General features: G+C 40.9%; 1 protein-coding gene across 3 annotated transcripts in view; it reads right to left on the bottom strand.

Moving 5' to 3' along the window:
• LOC126327183 (AP-4 complex accessory subunit Tepsin-like) overlaps positions 1-15,064 on the bottom strand; it is a 97,316-nt gene that overhangs the window by 38,235 nt on the left and 44,017 nt on the right. For all 3 annotated transcript variants that reach the window (XM_049995837.1, XM_049995845.1, XM_049995852.1), the window contains 2 exons: positions 12,837-13,005; positions 12,564-12,755 (listed from right to left, as the gene is read on the bottom strand). In XM_049995837.1, coding sequence (XP_049851794.1) covers positions 12,564-12,755; positions 12,837-13,005 — 361 coding nt within the window. The remainder of the gene's footprint in view (positions 1-12,563; positions 12,756-12,836; positions 13,006-15,064) is intronic.

The raw sequence follows: 15,064 nt of genomic DNA, 5'->3' as shown, positions 1-15,064 counted from the left end.
CATAGGAGGGAGCAATATACTGCTTGACTCCTTGGTGAAGGTATGTTCTCGAAACTTCAACAAAAGGCCTTACCATGCTACTGAGCGTCTCTCCTGAAAAGTCTTCCACTGGAGTTTAACTATCATCTCTGTAACGCTTTCGCGAGTACTAAATGATCCTGTAACGAAGTGCACTGCTCTCTGTTGGATCTTTTCTATCTCTTCTATCAACCCTATCTGGTATGGATTCCACACTGCTGAGCAGTATTCAAGCAGTAGGTGAGCAAGCGTACTTAACCTACTTTCTTTGTTTTGGGATTGCATTTCCTTAGGATTCTTCCAACGAATCTCTAAAATACAAAGCTGATCCACATAGCACAAATATGGCTTTCCCCATAAATCTCTGAGCAATAACAAAAATACACCTCTTGTGACTCCACACAAAACAAGATAAAAGAATCATACAGAAGGTGTGACAATAGTGATATACACAACAACTGATGTCAGTGGTACAAACTAAAAGAACATAGTGAGAGTGAGTCAGCACTGCTCCGCACGTATACAAGTGCGAGTCACCGGCAGACAATGTGATGGAGACCGTGCCGTGTACATGCTTCCTACAGGCGGCTATAGTGGCTTACTTGTGCTGATACAGTTGGCAGTTGATTTAAGTACATACACGTGGCACATTACATTCAGAGCACTCATATTCACATGCACTAAAGTGCATGTCATTTATGTTGGCGGCCGAGTTTAGGTGTGTTCTGCGCATCTGACGTCACAAAACACAGTCAGCCAATGAACAGAGAACGACGTTGCCAGATCTCAACAGCAGTGCAGAGCACAGACAAGTGTCTTCAATTTTAGAAACGTTCAGTCATAAATAAAGTAATAGAACAAAAGCAATGTCTTGATAGCAGACTTTCTTTTATAGATAGTTTGGAAAAAGCATTGTTTATACCAATTGCTTCATATTCTATTAATTAATTAAACCAAACAAGCAATAAGCCTCCTAATTCAGGCGACAGCAAGGAAAGGTGTTTGAATCAATCTCACGAACCGTTTTACGTAATAAAGAACAGCGGTAATTGTTTATTTCCTATTGTACTTCGACAAAGCATGAGTAATTCGTAGTCACGCCAACAGTGTTTGTCAGTATTTTGCGTGACGTGTTATAATCTTCATGGAGTAATATTGCCTGACGAGTTGCGATAGCGTAACGGTTAAAGTGTTGGGCTATGAAGTGAAAGGTTATGAGTTCAATCCTTGTGCACTGTGTAATATTTTCTTTATTTAAAAACAATATCGAAGTGCCTTACTTCATGAATTATATTCGTTTGAATGCAATTTTTTCAAATTTCTAGTGCTTTGTCTCTTCATTAACCCTTTCGCTGCTGCAGACACATGCTCCCTGCATTCCGCGCTGTGCGCGATTTTGTCATCACTGCACTGCTCGACTGTGCAGACACATGGTGTTTCCACTGCTTCGACACTCTTATCATTCGATTTCACAAAAACTATTTGGCCAGAAAATTTAATTTTTACACATATTCTTGACTGATACCTTCCCCCCATAAATGACTTAATTGTGTTTCAATGTTCAACGCAGTTATTGTGCAGCATTAAATGTAGTAAACCTTTGCTCGAAATTTTGAAGAGCTTGCAGAGGTAAAAGTCCATAGCGTATACTTTCCGTATGGTCGATTTTATTTGCCACAACGTTGAGAATGAAATGTGGAAAAGATACCAAAATTTCATATAAAATTTACTGTATAACAATATCTCATTTAAATTAAGTACCACATAAGGTGATGTATGTAATATTGAGAAATATTCCGTCTTTTGCGACTGTAATAAAAGTTTTATTTACACCGGGCACGAATGATAAAGAGTGTCAAAGCAGTCGGAACACCATGTGTCTGCACAGGCGAGCAGTGCAGTGACAAAATCGCACACAGTGCGGAATGCAGGGAGCACGTCTCTGTAGCAGCGAAAGGGTTAACGCGGCCGTGGTGGCTTTACTAATGAACTGTGCACTCCTCCCTAAACGTAACCTTGCGAACTATACTACATTATGGTGCTGCTGCTCTTGGCGTATGCGTCGTGTGCAACTGGCAACGCAGCAATCTCCCGCATCTGGGCGGGTATGCGAGAGCCCCAAGATAAAAGAATTGAACTATAGTAGCAGGATACAGCACACTTCTCCCTCATGAAAGGAGGATTGAGGAGATGCTGGTCGCCTGATAAGAAAAACATTCACCAGGTCCAGAGTGGCACCAGCCGGTGCCAATGGTGAGGGCGGGACGATGTACTGGGCAGACACCAGTGCATAGGTCCAGAATGCATGGAGACACACGCATGCTTGATGACAGTGGTACGTTGCTATGCACAACGACAGCAACAGGGAGGAGGGTGCCATTGTTATCGCTGCATCCCCATCTCGGGCAGGTCCTGTGGAGAGGAGATGGTGCTGGACCCACCGGCGATGATGGTTGAGGCGATGATGGTAAAAGGGCTGGTACAGGTGGCTTGACTGGAACAGCAGACTGTGGCAACAGAACGGAGACCAGAAACAGACCAGCACCTGGCACCTTGAAGCTGTAACCCCAGGGCGCCACACGTGGAGGAGGCAGCCAATGGGATGGATGCGCCTCCACAACAGGCGACGACGGGGTCAAGGCAGGACGGTTGGGCTGTGGCAACAGGAGCCATTCTGGTAGGGGAGGGGGGGAGGGGGGGGGGGGAACACCTGATCAAAGTGGCATACAACCAGCCTGTCAGCTGTATGGATGTCACAAAGACAGCGCCACAAACAGTGGACAACACTGGCTGATATCCACTTGGACTGGCAACCTAACCCTTGCGCCCATACCAGCAGTCCCGGTGTGAAGTGGCTGGATGAACCCAACCATGGCAGGTGCATCGGAGGGTGCTGCATAAGGTGGACAACCATGTGTGGCATACACATGAAGCAACAGGTGCTCAGAAAACAGAGAAGGGCGTCGTCCAGTAAATAATCCACGATAAACTTTTTCATTTGGGATTTGAATGTACACACTAGCTGTTCCAACTTGCCATTTGACTGAGGGTGGAATGGGGAGCCATAACATGACCAATGATGTGGTGGGAACAAGACAATTTAAGTATGTGAGACATGAACTGGGGTTCATTATCGCAAACTAAGGTACAAGGCAACCCCTCAAAAATCCATCAAAAGCTCGTGAGTGGTGAACTTCGGTAATGTCAATGCACGCTAGAGAATGTAAGAAAACTGGGAAAATGCATCCACAATCAAGAGGCAATAGGAATTCAAGAATGGACGCGCAAAGTATACATGAAAGTGTTCCCTTGGGTGGTGTGGAGGGAGTCAGGGGGACAGAGGCACTGTGGGAGCTGCCAGTTGTCAGGCACACTGTTCACAAGCTGTGACAAAACAGATAATTTTGTCATCAATTCCTGGCCAAAAATTGTGCCTCCTAGCTAACAGTTTAGTGTGTGAAACTCCCCAATGGCTCTGGTGGAGAAGGCATAGAATCTTGCGCATAATGCAGCAGGAGTGACTACTCTGGAAGAGGTCTTCCGAGGGCAAACAATGAAACCCCATCAAAAATGGAGAAGTGATATTGTAACAAAAAATAGTTGCACAGGGAGCCTGAAGCCTGACTTGGCCGTTTACTGGCCAGCCCTGTTGAATGAACCATAGCATCTGGCAGAGAATTGAGTCAGTCTCAATGGCAGCTCCCTTGTGCGAGCTCATATTTGGGAAACCCTCAACTTTGGTTTCGGCTTCAGTTTCAAGATTGAAGCAAAGCAATTCTTCCCAATCAAAGTCTGGATCAAGACCCACAGGAAGGTGGGATAAGGTGTTCACTTTGGCATGTTTAGACATGGGTCAAAACCAGATTTCATAATTATAGCAAGACAAGAACAGAGTGCAGCATTGTACGTGATGTCCTGCCTTGTCAAGCAAGGAAGTGTGAGGATTATTTAAGGAAACAAAGACTTTATAGTAAGTAATAAAGTGAAACTTGGAGCCATACAAAAAAACATGAATATTGTAAAGAGCATAGGCTATGGCAAGAGCCTTTTTTTCCATCTGGAGTAACGCTGCTGAGCTGGAGTAACAGATTTAGAGGCGAAAGCAACAGTTCATTCAGAGTCATCGGCATATCAGGGCACTAAGACCATGCTGAGGCCATACTGTGTGGTATCAGTTGCCAAAACTATGTGCTGGTCCCGAGAGAAGGTAGCTAAACAAGGGGCCGAGTATAGTTTGGATTTCAACATTTGAAAAGTGTGTTTGCAACCTGGGCTCCAGCAAACAAGGGATACAATGGATGGGCCAATCTGGTCACCCCCAGCAGGAATTTAATGGTAGTAGGCTGTCTTCCTTAGGAAGGCCTGAAGCTCGTTCGTGGATGAGGAATGAGACATAATTTTAACAGTGGAGATGTGGTCCGTCAGAGGGGAACCCCCACCCCGTGAAATCTCGATCCCCAAATAAACAATAGAAGGTTGAAAAAACTGAGATTTTGTGAGGTTACACCATAAGCCTGTAGACTGTAAGACATAAAACAAAGTGTGGAAATTTTTCAAGTGCCTAACTATGGAGGAGCCCATGACAACAATATCATACAGATAATTAATGCAACCCGCATCAGACTTAGTCAACTGCTCTAAAAATCATTGGAAAATAGCAGGGGCACTAGTCACACTAAAAGAAAGGAGAGCAACAGGAGTATTCAAAACAAGAATTCACTGAGACACTTCATCTACAGGAATCTGCAGATATGCTTCAACAAATCAATTTTAGAAAAATACTGGTCACCCGATATTTTTGCCAACAGTTCCTCCTGGTGGCAGAGAGGATATGTATCCATGATCAACAGTGTGTTGACAGTAGTTGGGTTGGGTTGGGTTGTTTGAGGGAAGAGACCAAACAGTGAGGTCATCGGTCTCATCGGATTAGAAAAGGAAGGGGAAGGAAGTCGGCCGTGCCCCTTCAAAGGAACCATCCCAGCATTTGACTGAAGTGATTTAGGGAAACCACGTAAAACCTAAATCAGGATGGCCGGACGTGGGATTGAACTGTCGCTGTTGACAGTAGTACTGAAAGTGCCAAAGAAGTGAAGTTTCCTCGATGCCTCTCAAACTAAAACTACTGGAGACGACCATTCACTAGCCATAAGAGTTTGCACCACCCCTAGACATTGAAGTATGTCTAATTCTGCTGCCACTTGATGTTTCAGTGTGACAGGAACAGGACACGCATGACAAAAACGAGGCCCAGCCATGAATTTCAAAGGAAAAATTAGTAACACACCATATATCTGGACAAAAGGTGTCAGTGACAGCAAACCCAAATGTGTGAAATGCACCCATCCAAAACAAGTTCTCAACACTGGCATCAGCAACCATCAAAAATGTAATGGAACGAACCACTGACTTGTACAAGGAAGATGCCATATATTGTCCCAACAGCGCAAGGTTCTGCTTGTTACAAAGGCCAGCTTCTGGGTGACCAGTGTCAACAGTGACAAGCCTAAACTCACATGGGTTTGAGAATTCAATAACGTCACTGCAGCACCTGTGTCAAACTGTAGCCAGACCACTTGGTAAAAAAAAAACATAGCTCGACAAACAACAAGGGAAAAGTCATAAGTATCGGAATTAACACAGTTTACATCCATGTCCATATCATCAGCAACCTTCGGTAATTGACACACAGAGATGATGTGGACTTGCTTCTGAAAATCAATATGTGTAGCCTGCCAATTGTTCATGCTGGACAAAGCAAAAAGGACAAGACAGAAATAGAGGACAGTGATGCTGGTGCAGTGGCAGTCACGGAACTTGAACCAGCCTTGGTCTGCTTGGCGCAGTGTCTGCATGTTTACCACTGCCAATGCCACTTCCTCATGCAAGCTATCTGTTGTCCTAGTGGGCACATCTTGTGACACGACTGCCACATCACCCCATGCTTCAAAAGATTGTGCCACTTGCAAAACTTCTGCCGAAGGGCACAGAGTACAGCCTTCCTCATCTGGAGTTACACAGATAATTGTGTCATGCATGCAAGGTCTGCATAGAAGTCACTATGAGCATTAGTAATGAATGACACTTATGGCTAAGGCCGTGAAGTTCGACTGCATGATTGGTTTGGTCATACATTCAACTCACGCTGCTACGACACGCATTCGTTTGTGATGGTAGCTGAACAATAAACAGCACATATGATCAAAAGTAAGTGCAGCCAGTTCTTGTAAAGAGGCAAGCTAACACAGTTTTTGATACACCTAAGGTGGAATAAAAAAAAAGAGGAAGAAGGCTTCACACAAATTCTAGTCTGTTACACTGAAAGCCAAAAAATGTTGTCTGGGTCTTTTTTGTAAGATTCCCAATCCTCATCTGAATCATCATGCAGAGGAAAAGTCGGTAGACGGACTAGTGGAACAATGCTCTGTCTGTTAATTGAGGCCGACAAAGTGGTCACTGCCAAAGTTCAGTCAGGCCCAGTAGCATTATATCCATAATGACTAAATCTGATGAAACCGCACTTAAAGACTGCATGTGCAGAAACCGTTTCAAACTCATTGCTGATCTTGTAGTAATCAAGTAATACAAGAAATTGAGCCAAGTAAAACAAATATAGTTTTATTCTAAACCTCTGACTGATGGATGAAATAAATCTCTCATGACTCCACTTGTACCAAGACAAAAGAATCATACAGAAGGTGTGACATAAGCCACGCACAGAACAGATGATGAGAGCAGTACAAAATAAAAGGACATAGCAAGGATGAGTCAGTGCTGCTCTGTGTCTATACAGGAGTGAGTCTTTGGTAGACAGTGCAGCAAAACCATGCAAGCCTCCTACAGGCAGCGTCCAGAGGCTGGCCCCTGCTGATACAGTTGGTGGTTGATTTAAGTACTCAGGCACAGTGACACTACACTCAGCACACACACACGCACTCACTCACATTCACCAGTAGCAGGATGAAGCAGTGACAATAAGTGATCCAAAATTCTCCGTGACCACTTGCAATGCTTATGATCGTTACTGTATGCAGTTCCTTCGTGAATCTGAGTGGCTTTTTGCAATTGATAAAAGCTTCGCAGTTTAACTGAGCACCCAGATTGACAAGTGGAACTCATCTTGTTGATAACAGTGGGATAACATCATATTCAATAGCAAATAACAACCCAGACAAGGGTACAGCCAGGATTTTGTCAAAAGAGGGAGTGTTTCCAATTAAATGGACCTTAAAAAGGCTCATGTTTCTCATTTATTCTGAAAACACATTTATTTATTTTTAATTTTATGTACATAATCTGTGTTCAGGAGGTCTCCCTACTGTCAAGCAAAGATTCACTATTGCAGAACAGAAGATTCTTAATGTTGCGTGAATAACTTGTAATGTTACATGGATTCAAATCTCTTTTGACAATAGCTATCTTTCCCCTACCACAATCTTGTATTTAAATTTAAAACTTATCTGAAACCAAGTTAGAATTCCTTCAGCACATCAAAGCATCTGAAGTTCCTCAATTCAATTAAAAATTTTATTAAAGTATCTCTCATCTGATTAGAATTCTTCAATTTTCTACCCGACCAAGAAAATTTTTAAAAGTTATTGTTTAATAGTCAACTTGAAACTATAGCTACCAAATTTATGCATAAAACAAAAAGGAATATACAAATACTAGGAGCTGCACTTTTGGCATCTTAAGAAGATTCATGCATTAATTTCAAATTGACCTCTAAAGTATAAAACTTCATAAATGAGTTTGTATTTCCTATGATAATATGGTTATACCATCTTTGATGATGATAACACATCTATGATGTACAACATCCTTTGTTGTTTATATGAAATTTATTTTCTTTTAGGTACAAATGAAATATAGAATGTGCTGTCATCACACACACCCTCTGCTCTCCACTGACCCCTCCCTATTGATCCTATTGGAACTGGTTTTCATAACTGAGTACTGCTCAGGTGACCAGATTGGGAAATATCTTGCCATTTGGACTACTAACAACAGAATTTTGATCAATTTTTTTAAAGACATGAAAGCATCACTTTTCAGGTGATATTTTTGTTGATCAACACGATTTTTGGCTGACACAGGCAAATCCAAGTGTATTTTTATGCATTGATTTTAATTTAATATATTTGTAATGATGTGCTCTCTTTTGAAATACTGAAATATTGCAATCCCTAAAGTTCTACCAGTCTCCAAAATAACACATCCAGTGCTAACATTACAGGTTATAAATAGGTAATTAGGCTATTATAGCACTGTGTACACATATTTAACTTACCATAATACTAGAGTACGAATCCAAATCAGTTTTCCTCTTCTTTCTTGTTACTGACTTATCCATAATTAGAAACTATCATAACAGTACACAAAACAAAATCAATAAATGGCAGCACTTACATTAAATTCAACTGCAAACAAGAACTGAAAAGATTAACAAAACAACTGACCTCAATTAAGGCCAACATTGTACGGTAGTTGGTCCTGGCTACAGTAGGGATGAGCAAAAGTCGACATTGTTATAGATATAGTTAAAAATTTAGATACAGTTTCAATTTATTGATGGTCTTTTTGACTATCAACAGTGCATATTCATTTTTTGTTGCATGTGTGAAAATCGAAATATCTTTCGATTTCATTACGCGGAAGGAAGGAAGATTGGGTTTAATGTCCTGTTGACATTAGAGACAGAGCACAAGCTCAGATTGTGTCAAGGATGTGGAAGGAAATTGGCCATGCCCTTTCAAAGGAACCATTTGCCTGGAGTGATTTACAGAAATGACGGAAAACCTAAATCTGGATGGCCGGATGTGGGTTTGAACAGATACTTTCAATTGTGGGTCCAGTATGCTAACGACTGTGCCACCTCAATCAGTTTCACTACATGGGAACTTGGTCATGTGTAATTTCATTTAGGTGATAGGAATGGGGTCCGGACCCTCCCCCACTGGCTATGTTCTTCGCCAGAGCAATCTTTATTATGTACATTGGAATGACTTCTTCAATCTGGAGCTCTGATCTTTTATAGTCTATGACGCCTGCAAGAAGTCCCATCCAAGAATAACATTATGACTACATTCTATTAAAATGACAAAATCGAAGGGCTGTGTTCTGCCTTTGGCAGTTCAATAGTAGCTTCCTTTTTCCCTGTCAGCTGAGTGTAGTATTTTCCATATGTAATCCTTAGCACAATAGCTTTTGTATTACAAACAATAGTCTTTTTTAGCTGGAGATGATAAACATTCAACACTACAGAAAAAGAAGCCTCCAAGTCAACCAACACCCGGACTGGTTGGATGTCAATGAAATTTCCTGGCATCTTGGTCACTGTCACCTATGGAGGATATTTGTCTTTGGCGACATCACTTCCATAGATGGTTTCCCCGGTCAGTTTCTCTGTATTCAGTGGCTATGTGAGTGACTGGTATCTCTGTACAGTGATGGGGAATGGTTATGGTATGCTGGAGAACAAGCTTGTAGAGCGTAGGGGGCTTCATCCCGCGAGTTGACTGTAACTGCTTTCAGTTGACTGGAATGAGTAACACTACTGTGACATTTTTCGCCACAATAGACAATGAATGCTGCAGTATCATACAAGTTGTCCAGGGTGTCTAAGAGTGGAAACATATCAATGTGTTGTCATCAATCCTACAAATATCTGTTCTTTTGTAATACTTGGCGGAGGGGTTGATTGTACCTACATTGTTCACATGCAGCACCATCATTACATCAATACACCTCTTCTTCAACATTCTCTATTACCTCCTGACAGATGGGTATTGACATTCATGGCTACTGTCTCTTGCGTAATGTGGATTCAGTTACTCACAACCCAGGTTATGAAGCAATGAACCTTTCCCTGTTGTTTCATGACCTGGGTTGTGAGTAACTGAATCCACTTTCCCTTCTTCCCTTTCTTTCCCCTCTCTCCTCCCTGATGAAGGAACGAAGTTCCGAAAGCTAGGAACGTAAATTTTCTGTTCTGTTTTTTGTATCTATCGGCTGTACTGAGCTGAGGTAAGTACTGGCCAGCCCCTATATCTCTTTGTTAGTAAAGGTGATTCTTAATATGTCAACATCACTGAATTCATAAATTAATTTCATTTTCCTCCATCACATCAGGATTTTAGACAAACCAAGAAAGAAATATTCACATATTTTCTTCAAAAAGCATTATGATTTGTGTAAGACTTACAGATGAACTTCAGAGGTTTTTATTAACAAATTTCACATTCCCATTCACTTCACAAATATCACATGGATGAAGTCTTGTTCAATTGGTATCAAATTTTTTCTCTTAGACTCTTCCTTATACTTTTCCACAGCATCCAGCAGTAAGGTGCTATCACTGAAGTATTCCATCATCCTTGGTATCTCCTCTCCACTTCTGGAATATTCTGGTCGAAATTCTGTCCATGTTCCTCAGTAACTGCCCCAGGCTGTCAGACAATACGCCCAAATGTGAAAACAGAAAGTTTCATTTGAAACTCATGTTGCAGTCCAATGTTTTCAACTTCTGTAGCATCTTGTTCACAATTTAGAGATAATCTTGATGTTTATTGTTTCATGGAAAATTGCCCATAACTTTTTTAAATGCATTTCAAGCACTTTACACTTTAGAAGTCATAGCAGCTTCAAATTTTCTTTCTCTAAAGAGCTCGGATTTGAGGACCCACAAAGTTTCCTTCTGTAATTTTGGATTTTCAGACAGAGCAGGAACTTTGTCACTCAGTTGTTTAAAACTATCACCATCTGGATCAAGAGTTTTCGCATACTGTTTCATTACACCACGTTTTATTTGAAGAGGTGGCACAATAATTTTCTTAGGATCCATTAGGCTACCACATATTATGTTATTACTACCTGGTGTTAAACTTTCTCTTTTGGGACATTGTCTTTGTTTCCAATTTTAGTCTCCTGTCTAGCTACCCCACTCACAAAAATAACATGAATTTTTGTGAATACCTGTTGTTGCCCAAATATCATACAGATTACTTTAAAATATCCACATTATGACCAATGATGTTCAAAATATTTTTCCCCAAAACATACTTCAAACTTCAGGTGGTAGAGCACTTGCCTGCGAAAGCAAAGATCCTGAGTTTGAGTCTCAGTCCAGCACACAGTTTTAATCTGGCAGCAAGTTTCATACCAGCACACACTCAGCTACAGAGTGAAAATCACATTCTGGAAACATCCCTCAGCTGTGGCTAAGCCATGTCTCCACAATATCCTTTCTTCGAGGAGTGCTAGTTCCGCAATGTTCGCAGAAGAGCTTCTGTGAAGTTTGGAAGGTACGAGATGAGGTATTGGCAGAATTGAAGCTGTGAGGATGGGTTGTGAGTCATGCTTGGGTAGCTCAGTCAGTAGAGCACTTGCCCACAAAAGGTAAAGGTCCTGAGTTTGAGTCTCACTCTGGCACACAATTTTAATCTGCCAGGATATTTCATATCAGCACACACTCTGCTGCAGAGTGAAAAACTTATTCTAGAAAAGACATCAGTTTGTTGACGATATTGTATTTGTACTTCTACAACTTTGCAAATGGGTAACCTCTTCTGAAGATGCAAAACAAAGACTGAGATTTAATGTTCCAACAATGAGAAGGTCATTAAAGCCAGAATACATGGTCAAAATTGAAAATGATATAGATATAAATATTCTGTGTCCTTATCAGGAGATGCATAATTGCATTTGCATTAAGTGATTTAAAAAAAAAAAAATAAAAATAATAAAAAACCTAACTCTGCATGATTATTCTGAATGTGAGTCTAGTGCCTTTGAAGAATCACGTTTTCTGCTACGTGGATTGGTTGGACATTAGGACAGTACAAACATAAGGCAACAGGGAACACTATTATTGTTTGGGGAATGGTTTCATGGCATTCTCTGGGACCTTTAGACCATATGGAATGCATTCTTGACCTGCTTACTATGAATATAGTAGTCACATTATTTTCATATTATGGTAGCCTCCTTCGGTCATGACAGGATCTTTTAGTATTATAATTCACCTTTTACGTGGCTGGAAATGTATGAAACATGGCAGAAGAGCAACACTAAAACTTCAAAGTCCCTAATATCGAGATCACCTGGATCTTAACTCAACTGAACATCTGTTGATCTATCTCAACACTCAACAGTCTTTGAATAACTGTAGAAAGAAAGCACTGCAAGCATCTTGCGATCAGATATCAGTTGATCCAGATGTTTAAACTGGAAATAACATTTATTTTGAATACTAAAAGACATTCACAATAATGTGATTTAGTGAAGTATGTCATTCTGTGTTCATCCCCTTTCTGGTTCAAAGAAAAAGAAAGCTCAAAAGCCCAGTAGTAATCAATATTATTTCTGCACTTATCTGTTGCTCATAATTTACCTCTAACGTGAGTGACAGTTCATTCTTTCAGTCATTATTTCCACTGTACCTTTATTAAGGAAACAAGAAACATTAAAAAGTGAGAAATATGTCTACTGAGACAACCGATTACAATCTAGCTGTGTGATGAAATAATAAGTTCAGTCTCAATACTAACATTTGACTTTGAACTTCTGAACATCAGTGTTGTGTGGTGCATCTTGACTTTGTGAGCTGGACAAGGAATCAATTTTTACTGGTGTGTATTCTCCAGAACTGCTGGTCAATGCCTGTTTTATCATTTCATTTGAGTCATCAGTTGGATGTATTAGTTTTATTAAAATGTCCATAGCTTTGTCCTTCACTGTCTCTGAAACAATATATCAGAATAGATAAGCAAAATTATTGGGTGCAATACACAACATAAGTAGTATGTGATGCTTTCATTCACCTTCTTTTTCCTTGGCAGTGTACCCAAAACCTTCATATTTTCCCTTGGAGATAACAGAAGAACCAAGTCCTGTCAACTGTTTCTTCTTTGTAGAATCGGAAGTTGAAGACATATGTTTCTCCTCATCCTCATTTATACGGTCAGCGTCAAATAAAATCTCTAGAAGCTCCTAAAGATGAAAAGTTCAGTAACTATGTTTAAATTATAATATAACAATGATCATGTTGAGGATAGAAGAAGACAATCTTGTTACAAGTTGTCAAAACGTGAAAAAATGAAGAAGATCTGGCAAATATGAAAAAGTACAGAAGGATCCTCAAAATCAAATTTAAATCTCTACTGTCAAAAAGTTACTAATTAAGGTGGAACAAATGCTTGATGCAAAACTGGCAAATTGTAAATCTGGTCCCCTCTCCAGCTGTGCCCCCACATCCCAGCAATGGCGCTAATCTCAACCATGGGCAAGGGGAAAAAATCCAGAAAACTGTTTCATTATCATTAACATTTCATAAAAATTGTACACAATAGACTTTATAAACTCTTAGTACAGAACAACATACTCAGCAGCAAACACTGACTTTCAAAAAGAACTGTCAACTGAACATGTTATACTTACCTTGACATGATGTACTAGACTCAAAAAATCAGAAATTATCACCACTGGGAATATTTTTCAATATAATTAAGGCATTTGATTGCATGAATCACAACTTCCTCATGCAAAGATTAAGAAATTATGGCAATGGAAGGTTTTTGGTAGAACATAGATACTGGAAGGAGTAAAGGTAACAACTCGCCATACAATCGAATAGCTGAGTTGTTGATAGGCACATGAACAAAATTTAAAACACTGCTGTGCTTTTGGGCGACATCCTTCTGGAGAGTTAACTACAGATGGTTCATATATTTACACAGCTACACTGTCCCAGCCAACTGAGTGAAGAGTTGTACCAGGTATCAGGTGAAATGGGTGAGGGGAGAAACAGCTGCAGGGGTAGGGAAGGCAGGCTGACAGTTGGAAAGAAAAGCAGTGTGCATGGGTACAGGAATGTAAAACGAGTTTGGTAAGTCTGATACAGGCATGGAAGATGTGTGTGGTGCAAAATGACATGGAGAATTGGACAAGCAGGCAAGGGGTGGGATAAAACAAAGGAAGAGAGACAGGATGATGTAGAATGAGTGAGAAGAGGGAGGGCAAGGCATGGGGACAGGGTGAAGGTTGGTGTGGGACAGGACCAAGAGGAGATTGAGGCCAGGAGGATTGCGGGATCAAAAGGTATTCTGTAAGCACAATTCCCATTTATGTAGTTCAGAGAAGCTAATAATGTGAGGGGGGATCCAGGTGGCAGAGATTGTGAAGCACCCTCTGAGATGAGCATGTTGTGCTCAGCAAAGCGTTCTGTCACTGGGTGATCAACTTTACTCTTGGCAACAATTTGGCAGTGGCCATTCATTTGGATGGACAGTTGATTGGTGGTCATACATACATATAAAACTATGTAATAGCTGCAGTGGAGGTAGTATAAAATATGACTGCTGTCACAGTTGGCAATGCCTCTGATGAGATAGGATACACTTGTGCTGGGATTGGAATAGAAAGTGTTGGATGAGTGCACAGTGCCTAGCTTGGGAATATACACTATGTGGTCAAAAGTACCCGGACACCCTGAAAACATAAGTTTTTCACATTAGGTGAATTGTGCTGACACCTGCTGCCAGGTACTCCATATCAGCAACCTCAGTAGTCATTAGACATCGTGAGAGAGCAGAATGGGGTGCTCCACGGAACTCACAGACTTCGAACGTGGTCAGGGTATTGGGTGTCACTTGTGTCCTACATCTGTACATGAGATTCCCACACTCTTAAACGTCCCTAGGTTCACTGTTTCCAATGTGATAGTGAAGTGGAAACTTGAGGGGGCATGTACTGCACAAAAACATACAGATCAACCTCATCTTTTGACTGACAGAGACCACCAAAAGTTGAACAGGTTGTAATGTGTAACAGGAAGACATCTATCCAGACAATTACACAGAAATACCAAATTGCATCAAGATCCACTGCAAGTACTATGACACTTAGGCGGAGGCGAAAAAACTTGGAATTCATGGTCGAGTGGTTGCTCATAAGCCACATAACATGCTGTAAATGCCAAACGATGTCTCGCTTGGTGTAAGGAGCATAAACATTGGATGACTGAACAGTGGACAAACGTGGTGTGCAGTGA

This window comes from Schistocerca gregaria, chromosome 2 (genome assembly GCF_023897955.1).
Source record: "Schistocerca gregaria isolate iqSchGreg1 chromosome 2, iqSchGreg1.2, whole genome shotgun sequence".
Taxonomy (NCBI): domain Eukaryota; kingdom Metazoa; phylum Arthropoda; class Insecta; order Orthoptera; family Acrididae; genus Schistocerca; species Schistocerca gregaria.
Note: the sequence above shows the minus strand (reverse complement) of the source record. Positions and strands in the feature narration are given on the sequence as shown.